General features: G+C 39.2%; 1 protein-coding gene across 3 annotated transcripts in view; it reads right to left on the minus strand.

Annotated features, from left to right (window-relative positions):
• Wls (Wnt ligand secretion mediator) overlaps window positions 1–22,590 on the minus strand; it is a 131,597-nt gene that overhangs the window by 74,312 nt on the left and 34,695 nt on the right. For all 3 annotated transcript variants that reach the window (XM_060392412.1, XM_060392410.1, XM_060392413.1), the window contains exon 2: window positions 20,375–20,647. In XM_060392412.1, the coding sequence (XP_060248395.1) occupies window positions 20,375–20,647 (273 nt within the window). The remainder of the gene's footprint in view (window positions 1–20,374; window positions 20,648–22,590) is intronic.

A 22,590-nucleotide genomic window follows, 5' to 3' on the forward strand; every position in this document is an offset into this window, starting at 1 on the left:
AGCAACAGAACTAGAAAATTTGAACACAGGGGTCTTCCCAGAGACTCATACTCCAACCAAGTATCAGGCATGGAGATAACCTAGAACCCCTGCACAGATGTAGCCCATGGCAGTTTAGTGTCTAAGTGGGTTACATAGTAAAGGGAAGAGGGACTGCCTCCGACACAATCTGATCAGCCTGCTCTTTGATCACCTCCCCCTGAGGGGAGAGCAGTCTTACCAGGCCACAGAAGATGCAGCCACTTCTGATGTGATCTGATAAACTAAGATCAGAAGAAAGGAGAGGAGGACCTCCCCTATCAGTGGACTTGGGGAGGGGCATTTGTGAAGAAGGGGGAGGGAGGATGGGATCGGAAGGAGAGGAGGGAGGGGCTTATGGGGGGGGAAATCTTATTTGGGAATAAAGTGTAATTAATAAAATAAAAAATAAAAAAAGAGTAGTAGAAAACCTAAACATTTTAAATGCCATATTCGAACTGCCCTGGGCTATATCTGTGCAGGGGTTCTGGGTTATCTCCGTGAATAGTCCTTGGTTGGAGTATGAGTCTCTGGTAAGTTCCCTGTGTTCAAATTTTCTTGTTCTGTTGCTCTCCTTGTGGAGACCCTGTCCTCTCCAGCTCTTACTATTTCCCAGTTCTTACCTAAAATTCCATTCACTCTGCCCAACATTGCCCATCAGGCTCAGCATCTGCTTTGATAGTCTGAAGGGCAGAGGCTTTCAGAGGCCCTTTGTGGTAGGTTCCTAGGTTGTTTCCTGTTTTCTTCTTCTGATGTCCATCCTCTTTGCCTTTCCGGATGGGGATTGGACATTTTAGTTAGGGTCCTCTCTCTTGCTTAGTTTCTTTAGATGCACAGGTTTTAGTGGGTTTGTCCTATGTTGTATGTCTATATGAGTGAGTATATACCATGTGTGTCTTTTTGCTTCTGGGATAACTCACTCAGGATGATCCTTTCCAGATCCCACCATTTACCTGCGAATTTCATGATTTCCTTATTTTTCATTGCTGAGTAATATTCCATTGTGTAGTTGTACCACAATTTCTGCATCCATTCTTCAGTTGAGGGGCATCTGGGTTGTTTCAAGCTTCTGGCTATTACAAATAAAGCTGCTACAAACATGGTTGAGCAAATGTCCTTTTTGTGTACTCGAGCCTCTTTTGGATATATGCCCAGGAGTGGTATGGCTGGATCTTGAGGAAGCGCTATTCCTAGTTGTCTGAGAAAGCGCCAGATTGATTTCCAGAGGGGGGATGCAGAATGAATAAAGTGTAATTGATGAAAAATTTAAAAAAAAAAAGGGAAAAAATAATTTAAGAACCTTAAATGACTTTCAAAAGTGGAGGAAAACATGGAGTTAGTCAATTGGCATGGAGCACGTCTTGCCCCTGGGGGCAATGGTCTCCTGAACCTACTCAGACCTCGGACACCACCACTGCTAGTTCTAGAACTGACACAGGATGTTCCAACGAGAGGGTTAAGGCTTCTCATAATATTTCCTATAAGCCTACACCTGTTTGTCTATATCCCCCATTTTTATTCATTATTAGCCAGATAGAGCCAAGTAATTGTGGTGATGATACTTGCTTTTTTGCCCAATGCTGGAATGCTAGTAAATTTAGGTATGCCCTGGTTACTCGCATGCCTCACTGCGTGCCTGTGCCCCTTGATGCCCCTCACGCTATGACTCTCTTCAGACAGAAAAGGGATCTTGGAACTACAGCCACCATTGTTACTACCATCTCATTGGCGGCTGTTGGAGCTACCACCGGGGCATTAGCCATGAGTCATACTGGGCAGACTGCTCAGACCCTGAACAATCATTTAGCCAATGTAGCTCATGCCTTAGTTGTACATAAAGGAATTAATGTTCAACTAAAAGGAAGCTTGATGGTGTTCAATCAGAGGAGTGACCTTGTGCAGGAGCAAATTGATACACTATGGCAAATCGCTCAACTTGGCTGTCAATGAAAATATGCTGGACTTTGAGTCACTAGCATATAACATGAGAATTTTTCCTGTGCTGCAAATCTGTCTAAACAATTGTCGAGCTATATTTTAGGTAATTGGACTGGAGAATTCGATACTGCGATGGAGCAGCTGAGAGTGGCCATTGTCACAGTAAATTCTACCAGAGTGGACGCAGGACTAGCCACAGGATTATCATCATGGATTGCTGCAGCCATGAATCATCTGAAGGAATGGGCGGGCATGGGAGCGTTAGCAGGCCTTCTGGTGTTGGTCTCCTTGGTTTGCCTGTGGTATATATGCAAGATTAGAGTCTCACAACAGTGTGATGCAGCCATGATCATTCAGGCCTTTACAGCCATTGAAGCAGGACATTCTCCCCAAGCATGGTTGGATACCATAAAAATCTAAAATGTTACACTCAGGATGCGAGGCTAAGCACTGCACTCAGGGTCAGCCGCTTTGGACCCAGAGAAGAGCATGTCTGGTTGCATGCGGGTTGATGCCCCAGGTCCCGCCTCTGAGAAAAAGGTAATGGACGGGTCTGATGCTCTTTGGGTGGATGACACCTAAATGTACATTGATACAAAGTCCCAATTTATTTCTAATATCAGAGATCAGACCTCTACTCTTGCCTGATGCGTCTAAAACAAAAAGGGGGAACTGTAGAGAGCTGCGGAATGCTATGCCTTAAAGATGGAGCTGGTTTCCGCCTTCCACCTTCCTGATGGTGAGTGCTCTCTGTCACGAACAATTCCACATTTGGATAAGGCCGAAGATCTGGCTTGCTTCCATGTATGTGGACCTATCTGCATTGCCCACGTGGCACGCCTGGGTTGGCTACCCAGAGGCTATTTAAGCTGTGGGCTGGCTTTCCCCAGGGTCCGAGGATTGTTCAAGGTTCCTGAATAAACTGCATTGAAAAAAAAAAAAAGAAAAAGAAAAAGAAATGCCATATTCAACAGATCTTAAAAAGATTTGATGACCATAACCTATTAAGTGTATCTGAGGTACATAAACTTTGTTTCTCATACTTGCTTCAGACTAAAACCTGGTAACAAGTACAGGAAGCTAGATGAAGCTTATTTCTATAATTAGTTAATACTGTGTAGGACTACTAGTATCATGACAGAAAGTTTATATATACATAATAATTTTATATATTTTGAGATAATATTTGTACCTTAAAAATTAGAGAGTCAAATGAAAAGCAAAACATGTTTGTGATGAGTGGCAATAATTCCTTACTTTTTCCTTTTTCTTTGTCCCATACCAAGAGCCTGGCTAGCTCAGTTGGTAGAACATGAGATTCTTTTTTTTTAACTTTTATTAATTACACTTTATTCACTTTGTATCCCCCCATAAATCCCTCTTTCCTCCCTTCCCAATCCCACCCTCCCTCCCCCTTCTTCATGTATGCCCCTCCCCAAGTCCACTGATAGGGAGGTCCTCCTCTCCTTCCTTCTGATCTTAGTCTATCAGATCTCATCAGGAGTGGCTGCATTGTCATCCTCAGTGGTCTCGTAAGGCTGCTCCCCTCTCAGGGGGAGATGATTAAAGCAGGTCAATCAATTCATGTCAGAGTCCCTCTTACCTTTACTATGGAAACCACTTGGACACTGAACTGCCATGGGCTACATCTGTGCAGGGGTTCTAGGTTATTTCCCTGCATAGTCCTTGGTTGGAGTATGAGTCTCAGGAAAGACCCCTGTGTTCAAATTTTTTGGTCCTGTTGCTCTCCTTATAGACCTCCTGACCTTCCTTCATAGCTCAGGTCCTGATGGAAAAAACCAAAGGGCTCAATAGCTCAGCTGACAGCCCAAGAGGAAAAGGTCAAAAACACCAAGACCAAAGTCTTGCTAGCTCAAAGCCCCAAAGGCCTAAAAAGCTAGAGAACTAAAGCCTAAGCCTAAGCCAAAGAGCTAAAGTCAAAAGCTATTTTAAATATCCCTCAACTCAAAGTATCCCCTACTCTTCAATCTCTGTCAGCTGGCTTCTTGTTCCAACTTTTGATCTAGGGTTAACTATATTAAATCCTGTGTACAGAAAGCTCTTGGATTAAAGGTGTGTGCTAAAGCTGGGTGCAGAAAGTTCTTGGATTAAAGGTTTGTGATAGGGCTCAACCACACCAAACAAGAAACTGTTTTACAGTCCACAATTTTGGGATTCACAATGGGATCAAATACCCTGCAACACTCTTTTTCTCATATGGCCTTATCCTCTCAGCAGTGATCAAATGTCAATATCTGTTCAAATAGTGGTGGAATTTTGTGCTCACCTCCCCTACTCCATGCTAGAGTAATGCCTGGCTTGAGTTTGCACAATTCTTATGCATGTTGTTAAAATAGTTGTGAGCTCATATGTGTAACTGCTGCATTCAGAAAACACTATTTTCTTGAAGTCATTACCAACCTCTAGCTTTTACAATCTTTCTGCGCCCCCCCCTTCCCTGAAGTTCCCTGAGTCTTGGGGAAGATGTATGGTATATACATCTCTTTTAGGGTTAACACTCCACAGTCTTTATTCACTGCATGTTAACCTGCTAGGAGTTTCTGTATTAGTTGTTAGCTACTTTGCGAAGCTTCTCTGATGAGGGTTTAGAGATGCACTGTTCTATAGGAATAGCAGTATGTCATTAGGAGTCATGGCAGCACTTCTTGGTAGAAAAATATGGACCATAGTTATGATTTCTTCACCTGCAAACGAGGGAACTCAGGAAAAAAAATCACTTTAATTTCATAACTTTAGTTTGTAAGAGTATTAAACCTTGTCCTCTGGTAATGGCTTCATAGAGGAGAGCAAAGATTTAACCTTGAACATCAAGGGTTGAGCATACATAAGAGATGTATTAAGAAACATTTCTTCCCTCAATCTAAAAAAAGAAAACCTCAAAGGAACATTTGCTAATTCATGTCTTGTACACCACAGTGAACATGTTATTATGTCTACAGTTAAATACAATCAACTCGTGTACTTTTTATACATTCTCCTAAGGCTGCTGAAAATTTCCCAGGCTTCATAATTTATGGTGTTCTCCAAAGATGTAGCTGATGACCAACACACGATTTGGTATTCAAATACTATAGATTTGAGGTTCTCATCTTGGGATTTATAAACCTCTGACTTTCATGAATAAGTTTCATGACTGGAATTAAAATATGAATATTAAGTGTATAAATAGGCCTAAGCATGTTTACTTCCCAAGATTAAAGTCCTTGGCTTATGTTAGCAATTAATGTTATAAGACATAAGAAAGATCTGTAGCCAGTATGTTTGTTGGCTTCAAAGTTCTTCTCAGAAATCAAATGTCTCTTAATAAGTTCAAGAATAATGACTTTAAAAAGAAAAAGAAAGGAAAATAAAAGAAAAAGAAAAGAAAAATGAAGGGCTGAAGAGATAGCTTAGAAGTTAAGTGCTCTTCCAGAGGTCCTGAGTTCAATTCCCAGAAACAACCATCTGTAATGAGATCTGTTACCCTCTTCTGGTGTACAGGCATACATGCAGGCAGAACACAGAACATAATAAATAAAATCTTAAAAAAAAAAAGAATGACTTATACTTTGTTTTGTTTTCAAGACAGGGCCTCACTATGTAGCTTTGGCTATACTGGGACTCACCATCTAGACCAAGCTGGCCTTGAATTTACAGAGATCCATCTGTCTCTGACTCTCAAGTGTTAGAATTACTAGCATGTGCCACTACACCCAAAACAATTACACTCTTCACTGAATATTTATGCATTATAAAAGCTCTCTATGAATTATATAGTTTAATTCTAATAGTCCTATAAAAATATCTTTATTGTATAGCAAAGACATAGGAGTTTTTGAGACTTACTTGCTAAAAGTCAAATAATTTTTGAGGGGCATATCCAAGAGAAGTTTGAACACTCTGGCCTGAAAGTATTAAACCCAGAACTGCAGCAATCCCAGTACTTGTACTTCAAAGGCAAAACAGATAACTTCTGGACTGGTTACTTTGCCTTATTTATAGAATCATCAATCAGTCATCTCTTTGAAATGTCCATTCTTCAAGACTCAACTGAAAAATTGCCTTATCTTTCTTACTTAATCTCTTCTCTTTCTCTGTTTACAAATTACCTTGGGTGGTATTGAAAACACATTGATGTTATTTTAGTTTTGTTTTACCTCTCCTTTTAGAGTTAGACTGTGGACATCTAATCACTTTAACTATACTTGATCCATGGTGCTGATTAGACCATAGTTACATATGTATACTATAGTCACTTGGTGTAAAGATTTCAGTCTTACAGGACAGAATAAATACAAAAGGGCAGCTAGAATTTTTGTAATCATATTATGAGGGGTAAGAATTTATCTTTTTCCTTAAACTCTAAGCAAAATGTCAGCACATGAAATGTTAATAAATGACTTAGTGAGTGTGTGAGTGAATAAATGAAGTTAGGACAGGGGCTTAAAAATCTACACTGTTAAAGCTCTACCATCATATAAAAAAAACACAACTCTGGGACTGTTTATATATTAGCCTAAAAACTGTTTTCTGTGTTGGTGATGGAATACACACACACACACACCCACACACACACATACATACACATACTTGATAACTATCTTCATAGCCTATAACAAATATATACATAGATAGATACACACATGTAATACTATGCTATCGTAGCATAAGCATATACCTACAAAACTATAAGAATATTTTAAGATAATAAAGGTGTCACAAGCTGAAAAGAAAACAGGAATCAGGAGCAAAAAAATGTTCAGAGTAGAATAACCTTATCCCTTATCATAAATACAGATCTGAACTTTCTTCTCCATCTGATTGTCTTCTTCTGTCAGGCAAGTTTGTTTGTTCCACTGTCACATGGTCATTGGTTGCATGGAATGATCATGGAGGGAAACATAGAACTTCTGGGTTCAAATTTCTTTCAAGGGATACTTTGATTCATTGCCCATGGGTCAAGGACCCTTCCTTAATTTAGTCATCTGTAGTTAATCATTTGACAAATTATTCAGTCATTTGTGGTAGTCAAAACTCAGAGAGGAAATTTTAACAAGTCCTGTAAGGGGAGAGTATAAAATTGAAGCCAATTGTTGACAACAAAGACTGTCATCAGGAAGTCTGGCACAAAGACATTCCACAAATAAAACAGTATCCTTCTAGACTTGTTAGATCATGACTGTAATCACAGAACTCACTAGTCATGTGCCAGTGATATTTCTGTGAGGTCAAGAGTAGCATTGGGTACAGAGTTTCTTCACAGCCTGGGTTAGAGTAAGACCTTGTCTTAACTTCCTCCTACCAAAAGGTCAGAAAAAGAAGAGAAGCTCACTGGACAATTACTTGAATAAACAAATTGTAGCAAACAATTTTAAAAACATAAAATCATTCCTTTAAAGAATTACTAAAAACTCATCTCCAGAGAACTAGTATAAAACCAAATACTACTAGTCTTAAAAAAAAAAAGGTGATAAACTGACTCCTAATGATATTTTGCTATACTCACAGGTCAATGACTTATTCAGCCATCATCAGAGAAGCTTCCTCCTGCAGCATACAGGAACAAGTACAGATATTACACACATACACACACACACACACACAGAGAGAGAGAGAGAGAGAGAGAGAGAGAGAAGAGAGAGAGAGAGATGTTGGAACACTCTGCTCTAAGTGTGATGTCTCCATTAAATTCCTCCTGTCAGAGCTAAGGAAACAGCTAGGAAGAGGAGGCAGAAAGCATTTAAGAACCAGATGGGGGCCTGGAGGGATGGCTCAGAGGTTAAGAACACTCACTGTTCTTCCAAAGTTCCTGAGTTTAATCCCCAGCAAACACATGGTGGCTCATAACATCTGGTGTGCAGGCAGAACGTTGTGTAAATAATAAATCTTAAAAAAAAAAAAAAGAACCAGAGGGGATGGGGCTGGAGAGATGGCTCAGAGGTTAAGAATACTGGCTTTTCTTCCAAAGGTTTTGAACTCAATTCCCAGTAACCACATGGTGGCTCATAAACACCCATACTGAGATCTGGTGCCCTCTTCCAGTGTGCAGGCACACATGCAGGCAGAAAACTAAGGAAACTAAGGACAGGAGCCTACCACAGAGGGATTTTGAAAGACTCTACCCAGCAGGGTATTAAAGCAGATGCTGAGACTCATAGCCAAACTTTGGGCAGAGTGCAGGGAATCTTATGAAAGAACGGGGAAATAGAAAGACCTGGAGGGAACAGGAGCACCACAAGGAGAGCAACAGAGCCAAGATATCTGGGCCAAGAGGTCTTTTCTGAGACTGAACCAAGGACTATTCATAGAGATAACTTAGAACACCTGCACAGATGTCCATGGCAGCTCAGTCTCCAAGTGGGTTCTGTAGTAAGGGGAACAGGGGCTGACTCTGACATGAACTCAGTGACTGGCTCTTTGATCACCTACCCCTGAAGAGGGGGAGGGGACAGCTTTACCAGGCCAAGAGGAAAACTATGCAGCCAGTCCTGATGAGACTTGATAGGTGGGTCAGAAGGAAGGGAAGGAGGACCTCCCCTATCAGTGGACTAGGGGAGGGGCATGGGAGGAGAAGAGGGAGGGAGGGCAGGAGAGATGAGGAAGGGGCTACAGCGGGGATACAACGTGAATATATTGTAATAAATTTTAAATTAAATAAAAAGATTAGTATGCAAAAAATAAAAAGGTTTATGTATGGGGGTTATGGAGATGGCTCAGAGGTTAAGAGCACTTACTGTTCTTCCAAAGGTCCTGAGTTCAATTCTCAGCAACCACATGTTGGTTCACAACCATCTATAATGACATCTGGTGCTTTCCTCTGGCACACGTGCAGAATACTAAATAATAAATAAATAAATCTTAAAAACAAGTAACAGGATAGGAGCCTACAACAAAGGGCCTCTGAAAGACTCTACCTAGCAGTGTATCAAAGCAGATACTGAAACTCATAACTAAACCTTTGACAGAGTGCAGGCAATCATATGAAAGAAGGGGGAGTTAGTAAGTATGACCTGGAGAGAACAGGAGCTCCACAAGGACCAAATATATCTGGGCACAGGGGTCTTTTATGAGACTGTTTCTCCAACCAAGGACCATATATGGATATAACCTAGAACCCCTGCTTGGATGGAGCCCATGGCAGCTCAGTATCCAAGTGGGTACCCTAGTAAGGGGAACAGGAACTATTTCTGACATGAACTCAATGGCTGCCTCTTTGACCCCTTCCCTCCGAGGGAAGAGCAGCCCTGCTAGGCCACAGAGGAGGACTTTGCAGCCATTCCTGAAGATACCTGATAAACCAGGGTCAGATGAAAGGGGAGGAGGTCCTCCCCTATCAGTGGACTTAGAATGAGGTAGGGAGGAGATGATGGGGGAGGATGGGGGGGGGAATGAGGGAGCGTGATACAGCTGGGATACAAAGTTAATAAACTGTAACTAATATTAAAAATAAATAAATAAAATTAAAAAAGAAAGAAAGAAAGAAAGAAAGAAAGAAAGAAAGAAAGAAAGAAAGAAAGAAAGAAAGAAAGAAAGAAAGAAAGAAAGAAAAAAGAACCAGAGGGGACAGAGGACCCCAGGAGAACAAGGCCCTCTAAATCAACTGAGTAAAGCTCATATGGACTCTCTGAAACACCAGTCTGAACTAGATCCTTTGTGTTTAATTGGCTTTCAGTTTAGTGTTTTTATAGGAGTTCTAAGTGTTGGTCTGATTCTTGTGGCTTTTCTTGGGACTCTTTCCTTCTGTTGGTTTGCCTTGTCCTACTTTGATGTAATGGCCTTTGTCTTACCTTATCATATTTTATTTTGTTATTGTCTCTTAAAAGCCTGTTATTTTATAATGAGAAACAGAAAGGGAGTGAATCTGGATGGGAGTAACTGGAAGGAGAGGGAGGTGAAACTGCAATTAGAATATATTGTATAAAAAAATAATAAATTTTCAATAAAAGGAAAGAAATAATTACTGGTACCCCTTCTACTGACATTATTACTGCTAACTCATAAAAGTAAAGAGAAATTCAAAATGTTTTCTAGCTTTAGTATGTAGACAGAAAATAGATGTTGGTGGAATGTTTAGTTTGGGTTTTTGAGTTTTAGGGTAGGGGTGGCTTGTTCTTTTTCCAATATCAAGAACACAGAATTCTTATCAAAGATTTTTTTTTTCACCTCTAACTTTCCCTTGGGAAGGAGCCTCGTATTATATTTCATGAATAGAGAGCATATATAACTGACATCATGACCCAAAATTGAAAGAGGAGATAGAAGTACCAAGATACTTTCCCTATATAGAGACCCATTACTCAACCTGTGATGTTGTCTGCTCTGTTATTTTCAATATTTATATAGGTAAGCTTTAAAAAAAAATGTGCTATATCTACAAACAGAATCTCCTCATTTATATTCTAAGCTCAGATAAGAAAATGACATGTGGGTGACCCAGAGCTGTAAGACTATGAACCTAGCACCTCGTCTAGATTCAACCTCAGTTTTCTCCCTAAACTATAGACTGAGGGATTTTTTTAAAAACACTGCAGACATAACAGTTCAGATCAGGCAATACAACTTTTGTCCAAAAGTAATAAAAGGCCACTGTCTTATGACAGACTTATTGACATACTTGCGGCCAGGTTCCAGGCAGTCCATACTGTTGCTGTACATTGAGGAGATTCTGCTCTAGACCCAACCAGCTGCATGGACAGTTGTCAGGTATGACAGAGTTAAAAGTTTCTTTATCTGTTAAAAGTTAAAATATCTTTATCTTTAGTTTAGTAAATTAAACTAAATTTATTAGATCAAGCATTGACCTGAAAACCAAAGCCACAAATCCTTATACCAAAAATGCTTATAAGAACATATGACCTACAATATGTTCTATAGGTATACAAAGATGCAGAAACTCTCAGTTGATTATTCAAGATATATTGCATCTTTGTATACCTACAGAACATATTGATCAGTTGGTACCACGCCTAAAATTTCTGTAGTGTTCAATTGTCTAAGAGCAGATTCTAGGTGGCCTTAATGTACAAAAAATTAATCATACCCAGTGTTAGAATATATATTTGATATATATATCAAATCAATATCTATATTAGCTTATTTAATCATACATAATTTGTTTTATGTAATTTGTATAATCTTTGTTTCTGAAACTGTATGAAAACTTTCAAAAGCTGAAAAGGTTATATAAATATTCATTAAAATAACTGAGATACTAAAAAAAAAGAACATATGACCTATCTAGCATCTGAATTGAATATGAAGAAGTTGTGTTTGTTCTTGAATTTTACTCATAGAGTAGGTGCTCAAAGTCTACAAAAAGATGGTTACTGTTAAATAATTATAATTATAAATAATACAGTATTATTATATGTAGCATAATATATAATTATAAATCACTCATAGTTGATACCAATCTGTACAATGTAAAACTGACCAGCAAGCCAATGGGTAGTAGAAGAAAGTGTGAGAGAACAGATATATCAAAGTATAAACAATGCAACTGAATATTCCTTAACCAAGATACTTCAAACCAAAAATGCCTAAATTTCTTTTTTCTTTAATATTTTCTAATATTTTAATATATGTAATGAGATGAGTTAAAGATAAAAAAAACAATTCTAAAATGAAAATCATGTATTTTATATACACATATCCTAAAATTTTACACAAATATTTAGCTGTCCTATGTTTTGACTATAATTTGTTACATGAGGTTACATGAGAAATTCTCTACTTATAGCATCATGTTGGCACTCAATAAGGTTTTAGATTTTATAATATTTAAGATTTTGAATTTTTATGAATGATGCTTAATCTGTTTACTTCTGCTTATATGCACTCTGATTATGACAGGTACATAAACACAAAACATAACTCAAAAATCCTTGAATATTTAAAAGCTATCTAACTAGAAATGTTTCCTATAAAATATAGAAAATGTGCTCAAAGATGGCTTCTTCTGAAAGGAAGCAGAAGTGAAAATTAGGAAAGGGGGACTATTGTATTGATTTTTTATTGTTCTTGAAGAATGGTTGTGCATCTGGTCCTGTCTCGTCTCTCCCATCATATCAGTTTTAGTTATTTATGCAGATGGAATCCTTTGCCCCACTGAAATGCTTTTATGGACCCTTCTCTCCAAAAGCATCAGAGAGTTAAGACACTACTATCGGCAATGGTCAACATTTAGCTCATATCTTGACTTTCTTCTTTCTACAAATTTATTCCTCATGCTTTTAGATCATTTGAGTCTATTCATTTATTTACTTTAGCATGTCCAATTCTTTCACTTTATATCTCCCTAGTTTTCTGTAACAGATGTGTAATCCTTTCCTAAATATTAGATGACATCATCTTACTAAGAATTCATTGGGTATTGTGATGGTTAATCTGGGTTATCAAGTTGACTGTATCAGGAATCAACTAAAAACCACATTTCTGGTCATTCTGTGAGGTATTTTCTTAACAGATTATTTGAAGAATAAAGATTTACCCTAAATCTGAACCTAGTGGTAGTGGTAGTTCAGATAAAAGGTCATAGTGTTTTGCTTGCTTTTCCTCACTCTTGCTGCTACGTCCCTCTATTCTGTTGCTACAATATACCTTCATCAATATTAGTACCAACTTTTTTGGAATTCCAAAATAGACTGAACACCAACAGCTCTCCAAGAATCCTCTAGGCCTTTAGTACTAGTTTCAGAGTGCTAAGACATCCAGCCTCTTAGATAAAGAAATACTGGGCTCTCAGCCTCTCCAATATGAGATAGCTATCACATTTTGTAAACCAATCTAATAAATCCTTTTTAAATATTCTCTCTTCTGTCTCTCTCTATGTGTGTGTGTGTTCTTAGTTCTGCTACTTTAAAAAAATGCTGAATACTACAGTAATAATATTCTCAGATTATTTTCTCAAAAAATGTGTTGATATGCTCCCCCAAGATGCAAAATACCAGCACGAGTCATGAGAAATCCCCTTGTGAATTACTGGTCAACGATGTACAAAAGATTCCCAAAACATTATGTCCTATTGCTGTTGCTCTTGGTTGACTCCCTGAAGTAGAACGTAAGACTCTACTGCTGAAGACACCATGCATTTCAGAAACAGGACCCAGTGGACCTGACCTGAAATCCTCCTCCCTAAGGATTAGCCTTTATGATAAGAAAAAGTGCCGTGCAAGCTTCCAAGTACGGAAAGCAATCAACGGTTTTACTCAAGCATGACATTAACCAAAACAATGACCAGCATGGAATGTTAACCCTAATGATACAATAGTGGCATGCATGCCTTGGTGGTAAGCAACAGTACTCTAATTGGATTAAGACCTACTCAACAAGAGGGAAACCATACCTGGTACTAGAAACCTAGCCAACTACTCTAGACTAGTAAAGTCATAGATCTTGAAGGAGAACCTACATCTTTCATTTTACTAAACCAGCAGAATTCCTAACATTCTAAGTGTGTATCCTTATACCTACAGGTAAGTGTCATTCTTACCTTTTATCATAGGAGCTTCTCTTTGCAACATATGGAGACTATTACTGAAAACAGATCAAAATGTAGAGAATAAGAGATGGCATGGTTCCTAGTCCCAACACATTTGCAGAAGATGGGACAGAAAGATTGTGAGACCCAGAGGAATAGGATTTTGCTGTGAAATTGTGGCATCTCCTAATAATATCAAACAGGTTACATCTATGAAGCCTCACCAACATGGCTGCCTAAATCTCAATGGTAGACAAAAAAACTACTGGCAAACAGGGAGTGTTGAGATTAGACGGAATTATCTTCCCCAGAGATGAATGCTTCAATTGGTTACTCAATACCAATATCAAGTGATCAGCCTGAGATCATTGAGATACATACAGGTAACATTATACAGATGGAGACAGTTGTATTCATGTATTTACTTAAAAACTTTTATAAATTCAGTGGAATAAAATTTAGAAATGTATTATCAACTTCCAAAACTTCACATAAACTTACCAGCATCTGTGATTTATTTTATTTAATAACTTTAATGTTTAAAATGAAACCGATTTTAGGTCAGGCATTTTATAAAACACAAAAGGCAGAGTATCAAATGATCTGGATTTTTTCACCACCTGATAAAAAGATCCATGCACTAAAAAGCTAAGCATTACAACAAACAGTATCTGCTATGGCAACAAGCTGTTATCCCTACCAATGCATTACCCTTTTAGTCAGTTGTAAACATCTCAGCCATAATTTAATCACCCAAGCACAATTTAGGTAGTTCCAACTCTAATTAGTGTTGCTGGTTATTGAAATGCTGATGAACAATAAAAGTGTTGTCTTGGAGTGGAAAGGGGCAAACACCTCCATCAGTTTTTCGATATCCATTTTTGTAGCAGGTGACTGATCTGATCCAAGAGACATTTTCACTCACAGTTGCCTACACACAGCTACAGCTTAACAATGTAAACACGATCACAATCAGAAAACTGATCTACCTTGGAGCCACAGAAAATAATTCAGTTGTGCTAAGTTGGCAGAGTGGACATTCCTCTGCCAATAATGAAATTCAGGGAAGATAAACTATATATGTGAAGGGAAGGAGAAAATACCTGGGACATATCTAGGGTCATGTGACAACTGGAATATCTTGAGGAATGAGTAGGTTTTTCAACAAGAAGCTTCTCGGTAGAAAAATGTTAGTCCAGCAACATGGCTGCTCTGACAAGGGATCACATCCAAAGACCATCTAGGTCTGTGTGACCTTGCTGGAACACAGAAACACCACATACCTTTAATCCCTCTGGCTGGAATACAGAATATACACTTTTAATCCCAAACAATGATGAGGAGCAGACAAAGTGATGGAACAGAGAAAGTTTTGACAGAATGAGTCAGAGCTAGCATATATCCCATTATCATGAAAACCGACATGAAAGAGAGGCTATGTAAGAGCAGTGCAGGGAGAGAGGGGAGAGTTATGTGGACACAGTACAGTGCAGTTTGGGAGCTGAGTTTGGTGCAGTTCAGTTGAATGCAATTGAGTTCATACAGTTCCTTTTAGTTCTATTCAGTTGTATAGTCAGTGCAGTTCAGTTTGTGGAGTTTAGAGGCATGTTTTCCAAGCAGAGCAATTCAGTGAGAAGCTAAAAGAAGCCAGATTGAACCAGTCAGCTTAGAGTAGTTTGAACTAGAACAGTTGAGTTAAACCAGGCAGGCAGAGTTCAGAAAGAGAAAGGGTGAGCTTCACTCATAAATGAATATTAGACATGTAATATAGGATAAACCTACTAAAATCTGTACACCTAAAGGAACTAGTCAAAAAGGAGGACTGTGGCTAAAATGTTCAATCCCCATTCAGAAAGGCAAAGAGGAGGGACATCAGAAAAAGGAGAAAACAGGGAACAGGACAGAGGGCCACAGAGGGCCTCTGAAAGGCTCTATCCAGCAGGGTATCAAAGCAGATACTGAGACTTATGTGTGTTCCAGTGATAAAATATGCGTATGTATAGTATGCATGAAGTCCTAGGGCTCTCTTCTCAGAATGATAAAGAAAAAGGACAAGGAGTGGGGAGGAGGATGAAAAGTTAGAGGAAGAATCATCAGCAAGAGCAAAGATGTTAAGAGAGGCAATCTCTAGGTGTGTTTACAGAATATGAGAATGTGGATAATATATGCATGTCAACAATAAAAAAATAAAGCAGCAAAAAAGCTTTGAAATAGAATGGAGATAACTCTGAATTGTTAAATATTATTTGTTAGTCATTAAAATATTTCACACAATAAAATGATTAAGATTAAATGATAAAATTATCTTGTAAAAACGTAATTCTACTAGCCAAGATGTAGTGGGGGAAAGGAAAATGGGCTGAATTTCAGGAATAAGAAAGTTACTTTGATTTATTTTTTTTTATTTTGAAAAAATTGCTACATCCTAAGAACATTACCCAAACTTATTCTTCACAAGGACTTGGTTAATTAGGTATTTTTATTAAAAAAATTCACATAAAAAAGTGGCTCGTAGCGGTTTTATAAATTGTTCAACATTGAAGAACTTTAAAGAAATGGTACTTGAAGGCAGTAAGTAAAAGTACTTGCTGCATGTGGTGGTTTAAGTGAAAATTGCCACCATAGGCTCATGTTTGAATGTTTAGGTTCCTAGTTAGTGGGTCTGTTTAGAAAGGATTATGAGGTGTGGCCTTGTTGGAGTAGGTGTAGATTTGTTGGAGGAAGTATGTCTCTACAGATGGGCTTTGAGGGTTCAAAAGCCCATGCCAGGCCCAATGTTTCTCTATCTACCTGTTGCCTACACATAGGATCAATGTGAGTTTTTATCTACTGCTCCAGCACCATGTCTGTCTGCTTACCATCATGATGATCATGAATTAACCTTCTAAAATTGTAAGCAAACCTTCAATGAAATTGTTTTTTGAAACAGGTTTTCTCTTTATAACTCTGGCTGTCCTGGAAGTCATTCTATAGACCAGGCTGTCCTTAAACTCGGATTTTCCTGCCTCTGCTTTTCAGGTACTAGGATTAAAGGCTTGTGCCATCATACCTGACTTAAATGTTTTGTTTTGTTTTGTTTGTTTGTTTAAGATTTGCCTTAAGGCTCAATGTTGATGCAATTTGATATGCTGGGGTGGGTGGGGTAGGAGGGCTCCTCTTCTCTGAAGAGTAGGGGAGGAGTGATAGGGGAAACAAGGAGAGCAAGTAGGACTGGGGGGGAGAGAAGGTAGGGTGCTATGACCAGTATGTAAAATGAATAGATAAAAATATTTTAAAAAACTTACCTTAGCCCTGGTTTCTCTTCACAACAATAGAACAATAACTAAGATGCTACATAAGCCTTATAACCTGAATTCTATCCCCAGAACCCATAGTGGAATGGGAGAACTGTCACTTGAAAATTGTTCTCTAACCTCCACACATGAATGTATGAATGTACCCACAAGTTCACATATATGCACATGTACACACACACACACACACACACACACACAAGCATTAAGTGATTTAATTTTTGAAAATAAATAATTCAGAGATTTAAATCTATCTCAAGAGAATTTATGCCCATTCTCATGAACATTCTATTATACTACTCATCTGAACATAAATATGAATGCAGGGGACAGTAAAATGGATCAACAGGTAAAGACACCTGCCACCCAGCCCACTGACCAGAGTTGAACCCCTAGGATCCATATCATGAAAGAAGAGAACCAAATCCCACACATTGTCTTCTAATACCCATAAGCACACTGTGTGCACTTATTTTGTGTGACATATACACAAAACAAACAAACAAAATTTAAATAGAAACATGTTTTAAATGTAATCTTGGCTCCTCTGGAAAGTGCATTCAGGAGACATACTATGGTCTTCAGTGAGTCTCCTGAGTTTGGGCTGAACTTACAGGTTTGAATCTAGCCAGCAGAAGGTATCAGAAGTAATAGAATACCACTTAGAAGTTGGATTGGCGTTTGGCCCATGTTTGTCATGTGGCTGTCCCTAAGAAAGCTAACTATAGTGTTGTGAGGCAGCTTGAGATGCCCACATGGGAAGAGACAAGAGCTAGCCAACCACATTAGTTGAACACCATCCCTCAAAATCTTCTGATGAGGTCTAGGTAGACTTGAAAGACCTGAACCAGGGATTTTGTGGCTAAGTTGGACTTGGATTTCTGACATACACACACACAAATGGAGAAATAAGAAATGATGCTTTAATTTAAGTTGTTAAATTTTGGATGATTTGTTATCTAGCCTAGATACTAACAGTGGACAGCAATTGTTTTAAGTTATTACAGAGTAAATATTTTCTTTTTTCTAAGTAAGACAGAGATGGGAGGTAGGAATCTGCCTAAGAGATATTAGATTACTCCTGAAATGAACCACAAGCAGACAGCCTAGATAACAGAATATTGTGTCCTTGACTGCTCTATCCAAACATCTGTGAATCAAGGCCTCTACCTACTTCATCCTCCTGTGTCACTTCTTTAATTATCTTTTCCTAAATGTATTGTTGGAATTCTAGGAGTACTAAACCCCAAATTTTTTTTAATTGGAAAAACAGTTTAACTCACCTCATAGCAAAATGTGTCTTTCCAAAATCTCATGTCACATTCTTATTAAATACACAGTCTATCTTATTTGTGGTTTTAGATCTGCTTTGCAGATACCCTCTCCTCAGTCTTTTTATAGGAACCAAGTCTTGTGCAAACATATATTCTTGGTATTCAGTACTTAAAACATGGACATAACTTAATAAATTTTAAATTAATCAGTTAATGAATGCATTGTTCAACCAATGAAAGAGTGAGGAAGTCAACAGGCAAGAGACTACGAATATTGAAAACTCCTCTGAATGTTACAGGTAAGGTTTAAGGCTAATGCTAGTCTCTAGAATGTTTTGCTTACTTTTACACTTAATTCCAAGTTTTACCAGACCTATTTCTCTTTGATAATCACCTAAAGAGCTTGTCACTCTTATTTACAAAACTTGCATTCATATTATTTGCTTGCTTCACTCTAAATAAAGCTTTCCTTGGTGCGCTCATAGACTCCCGTGCATACCGTGGTACAGAATCCAGTGTTACATCATATTACCATATTGTCATGGTTGGTTACTTGTTTGTCATTTTCACCTAATCATAAGTCCCTTAAGGAAAGTTTTTCTTTGTGTATTTGCACATGCAGCTAAAGAACCACATCTGCCACAGGCACTCAAATTCGAAATTACAGGTAATAGACTGAGTACATGAGGAAAAGAAAGTGTTACATCCTAAAAAAGAATCTTAGAATATTCTATTTGCTCATTTCAAATAAAATGTCAAAAATCCAGGATGCTCCAATTCCTGGACAGAGTAACATTAATATAATTAAAATCATATTTATTATTAACATAAAAAGTTAAGCTTAAAAAGGTGCTTTATTACAAGAACAGGCACCAGACAAAGCTATCTTCAGTATGTTTATGCTTATTCCTCATGTTCTTGATCCTGTTTCAGAAAAGCAAAACAACAACAAAAAACAATCAAACAAAAACTCCTTAATCAAAGATTCTCTATCCTATCCCCAGGTGCAACCAAGTGAGATGAAAATATTAATGAATTAAATTAAAAAAACAAATTGGATTAGTGGGATCATGGATACTCCTGAACTAGCAGTCCCATTCCAATAAGATTCTTTTTCTAAGGCCACAGCCTCACTCCATAGGAGTGAGGAAAAGCACTTAAACACAAGGACTTCACTCTCCTGGAGTAAGCTCTCTTTTAGTACTGGGAGAGGGAGATTAGTAGCTGGGGCATCTTTAAGGTTTGGACTCAAACCTTTCCAATCTGAGGTATGACTGTGGGCAACCTCACCAGGACCCAAGTGATCTACATGTAAAATGAAATAATAGGGATATTTACTGCCACACCCACGCCAGTGTCGCCATAGTAGCATAAGCTACAGGGCGGGGGATATGATTTCCCCGGAAATAATGCCCCCTGGAAGGTCTCTGGCAAACTCATCCCACTTGGAAAAGAGACGTGTTCTGAGATTTCTACGCTTCTTCAGTTGTGGCTCTGGGGCTGGAATAATGAATTCTTTGATCTTTCTCTGTGACACCTGAAACAGCACAACTAACTTTATAAAGAAATTTATTAGTAGTAGATTGTTAAAGGCTTTAATAAAAATAAGTTTAAGGAAAGTAATGAATTAGATTTAGTATTAATAGGCATTAAGAACAGTAAAATAATAATAGGCTCCTTCTTAAGAAATAATAGCATGAGTGGTGCAGCTGGTGGGAGTTTCCCCCTCCCTTCAGTGCCTTGTTCCTAGAGAAGATCATAAATCTTGGGCAGGACATATGGGAGGAGGGTTAACAAAGGTGTAGTTAGATTTTGATATAGAGAGGGACTTTGGCAGGCATCTGACTTAGCTCCTGACTTTCCTCTTCATTGGTTAGCAATAATGAAACTATATTTGAGGTTTCTTTTCTTTTGTTTGCTCTGATCAAAAAGTTTTTAGGCCAAGATTATTCGTGGGTACTGCTTTATGTTTGACTGCATTTTAAGTTAAAATGTAAACTTTGTATTCTTGGTAAAAGTGTAAATGTTCTGGGAAGTATGCCAATTTTAAGGTGCCTTTTGTGAAATCATTATAAAAATACTAGCTTGATTTCAGTAAAGTTGCAGCAGAGTCAAAACCATCAAGGTGTCTCTGTCTGTCAATTCTTCACCGAAACCGTGTCTTCCTGTCTAAAACCTTGTTCTCCCGCAGACGACAGGAGCCTGACTGGGCTGGTCCGTGACAATTTGCCTCAAGGGATTTGGAAAAATTAAATGGGTTGATTCAGATGTTCAGAAAGTACATAAGAAACAGCAAACAGTTAATAACTATCATCATTAGCATTCTTAAGAAGGAAATTCCCAGAGATGACCAAATCAATTGGGGTACTTACTGATTTGGTTGTTCAGCTTGAAAGCGATGTCTAACTGCAGGATAAATAGCATGAACTGGAACCATGGACTCATCTCCATAGAAGGGAGTGGAATGTGTACAGAAAATACAATGTCATTGGCTTCAATTTCCCTTGGAATTGCTTCCTCGATGTCACGGATCTTGTCACACTTGTTTGGTCCCCAAGGCACCAGCCATCTTGTCTTATGGTGGTTTTTACGGACATCCACACATTTTATCGACATGTAGGGCACTGCTGTCGTTGGTGCTGGAGCTGAAAAGAGAGTGTTTTCTTATTTTAGAAAATAATCTACTGAAGTGGCCACTTCTAGCTAATGCTCTTTTCAGTTCTGCCTTCCATTTGTACACTGCCATCTACAGCTGAGGAGCAATTGCTCTCTGAGATCCTCCAAATCCAAGTGAGGGATCTTCCTGTCACCCCTACAGGACCACAAAAGTATCTCTACAAGCCTTACCATTGTATTTCCAGTTAATTAGACTACACACTTATAAACAATATAATTCAGTTACCATCTTCATTCAAATCTTTGTTATAAAATTCCAATGTGCTCCAAGAGCTTGGGGATTGAATGAGGAGCACTCATCTCTGAATTCAGATACTGCATTTTAGAGTTGGTAGACAAACTTCACTTAGTTGCATCTGTGCTTCAGTTTCAGTTGCATCTAGTTTCAGGACTCTCATTTAAGAAACCAGCTGGTTAACTTCCAAGGTATCTCTTAGTTCTATCATTTATAACCACTGACTTTGAGGTACAAAAGGAAGTATGCTGACCTTAGAACCCCCCTTAGATTGGGACCTGTCTGAAGATGGACATTCAAATAGTAATACTTCCTAAACAAACTAAAATATTACCCATGCTTATCAAGAGAGAAAATCAAATTTAAAAAATATAATATGAAAGCACTGTTTTGTTACAAAACAATTATATAAGTATAATAATAAAATTGCAAAATATCATTTGGAAGTTTAAAACATTTACCTAAAATCCTCCTAGAGGGAACGGGAGGCCAAGATGGCGGCACCAGGAGAACACTGCATCTAAGAAGCAGGTCAACATTTTCCGAGCAGCGACCAAAAGACTGAACTTTAGGCCCTAAAACAACAGCGATCATGTTTCCCAGGTGAGAGGAAACCCCCACGCTTGGGAATCAGGTGGGTCCAAGCTCAGGCCACCCAGCCAGAACCCGGAAGAGATCCCAGGTCTCACAGGCCAGACCAGAGCCACACGCCTGCATGTCCTGATCAGCTTCCCAGGCTGATCGGTGGGCACAAAAATATCAGAGACAGGGAGTCCCAGTAGTGAGAAAAACCCACAGGGAAGGAAAGCAGCGGGACTGACCACGGGTCACCTCGTCTTTCCCTGGAAAAAGTCTCACAGACCTCGGGTACCCGCCGCCATCACTGAACGGGCCTCCCACCGCCAGCACAGACAGGGGCTGCGCCCAGCTCTCTAGCACAGACAGAGCTGTGCGCCCTACTGCAACAGAGACAGGGAGTTCCTGTCCGGAGAGGGCCCCACAGGGAAGGAAGGAAACAGTACTGACTTGGAATACCCCGGCTTTACCTGGGGAAAGTCTCTCACAGACCTGCAGATATAAGCCCCATCACTGAACTGGGCTCTCGCCGCCAGTGCCAGTGCCAGTGCCAGCTCCGGCACAGAGAGGAACTGCACGCCCAGCTCTCTTGCACAGACAGCTGCGCACCCTAGTGCAACACATGTGGGAATTCCTGTTGGGAGAGGCCCCCAAGGGAAGGGAGGAAACAGTACTGACTTGGGCAACCCAGGCTTTACCTGGGGAAAGTCTCTCACAAACCAGCAGGTAAGAGACCCATCACCGACCTGGCCCCAAGCCTGAAGCACAAAGAGTAGTTGGGCACCCAGCTCCTGCAGACTAGCAGGCAGGCACACATGCCACCAGCCCAGAGACCTGTTTTGTACCAACTATTCCTCACAGACAGAATTGTGCGCCCCAGGACACCAGACTTGGTGTCACTGTCTGGAGAAATCGCACAGGAAACTAAGCAAAGGGTACAGACTTAGGCCACCCAGTATATCCCTGGAAAAGGTCTCTCAGACTGCCCCAACCCAGGGAACTTCTGTGCACCAGATAGCCTCCCCTGTTACCAGGAGAGCAGTACTCACCCGCCACAGATTACTGCTTGGGTACTGGGGTACAGAGCCCCAACCTCAGACC

Source organism: Meriones unguiculatus, chromosome 10 (genome assembly GCF_030254825.1).
Source record: "Meriones unguiculatus strain TT.TT164.6M chromosome 10, Bangor_MerUng_6.1, whole genome shotgun sequence".
Lineage (NCBI taxonomy): Eukaryota > Metazoa > Chordata > Mammalia > Rodentia > Muridae > Meriones > Meriones unguiculatus.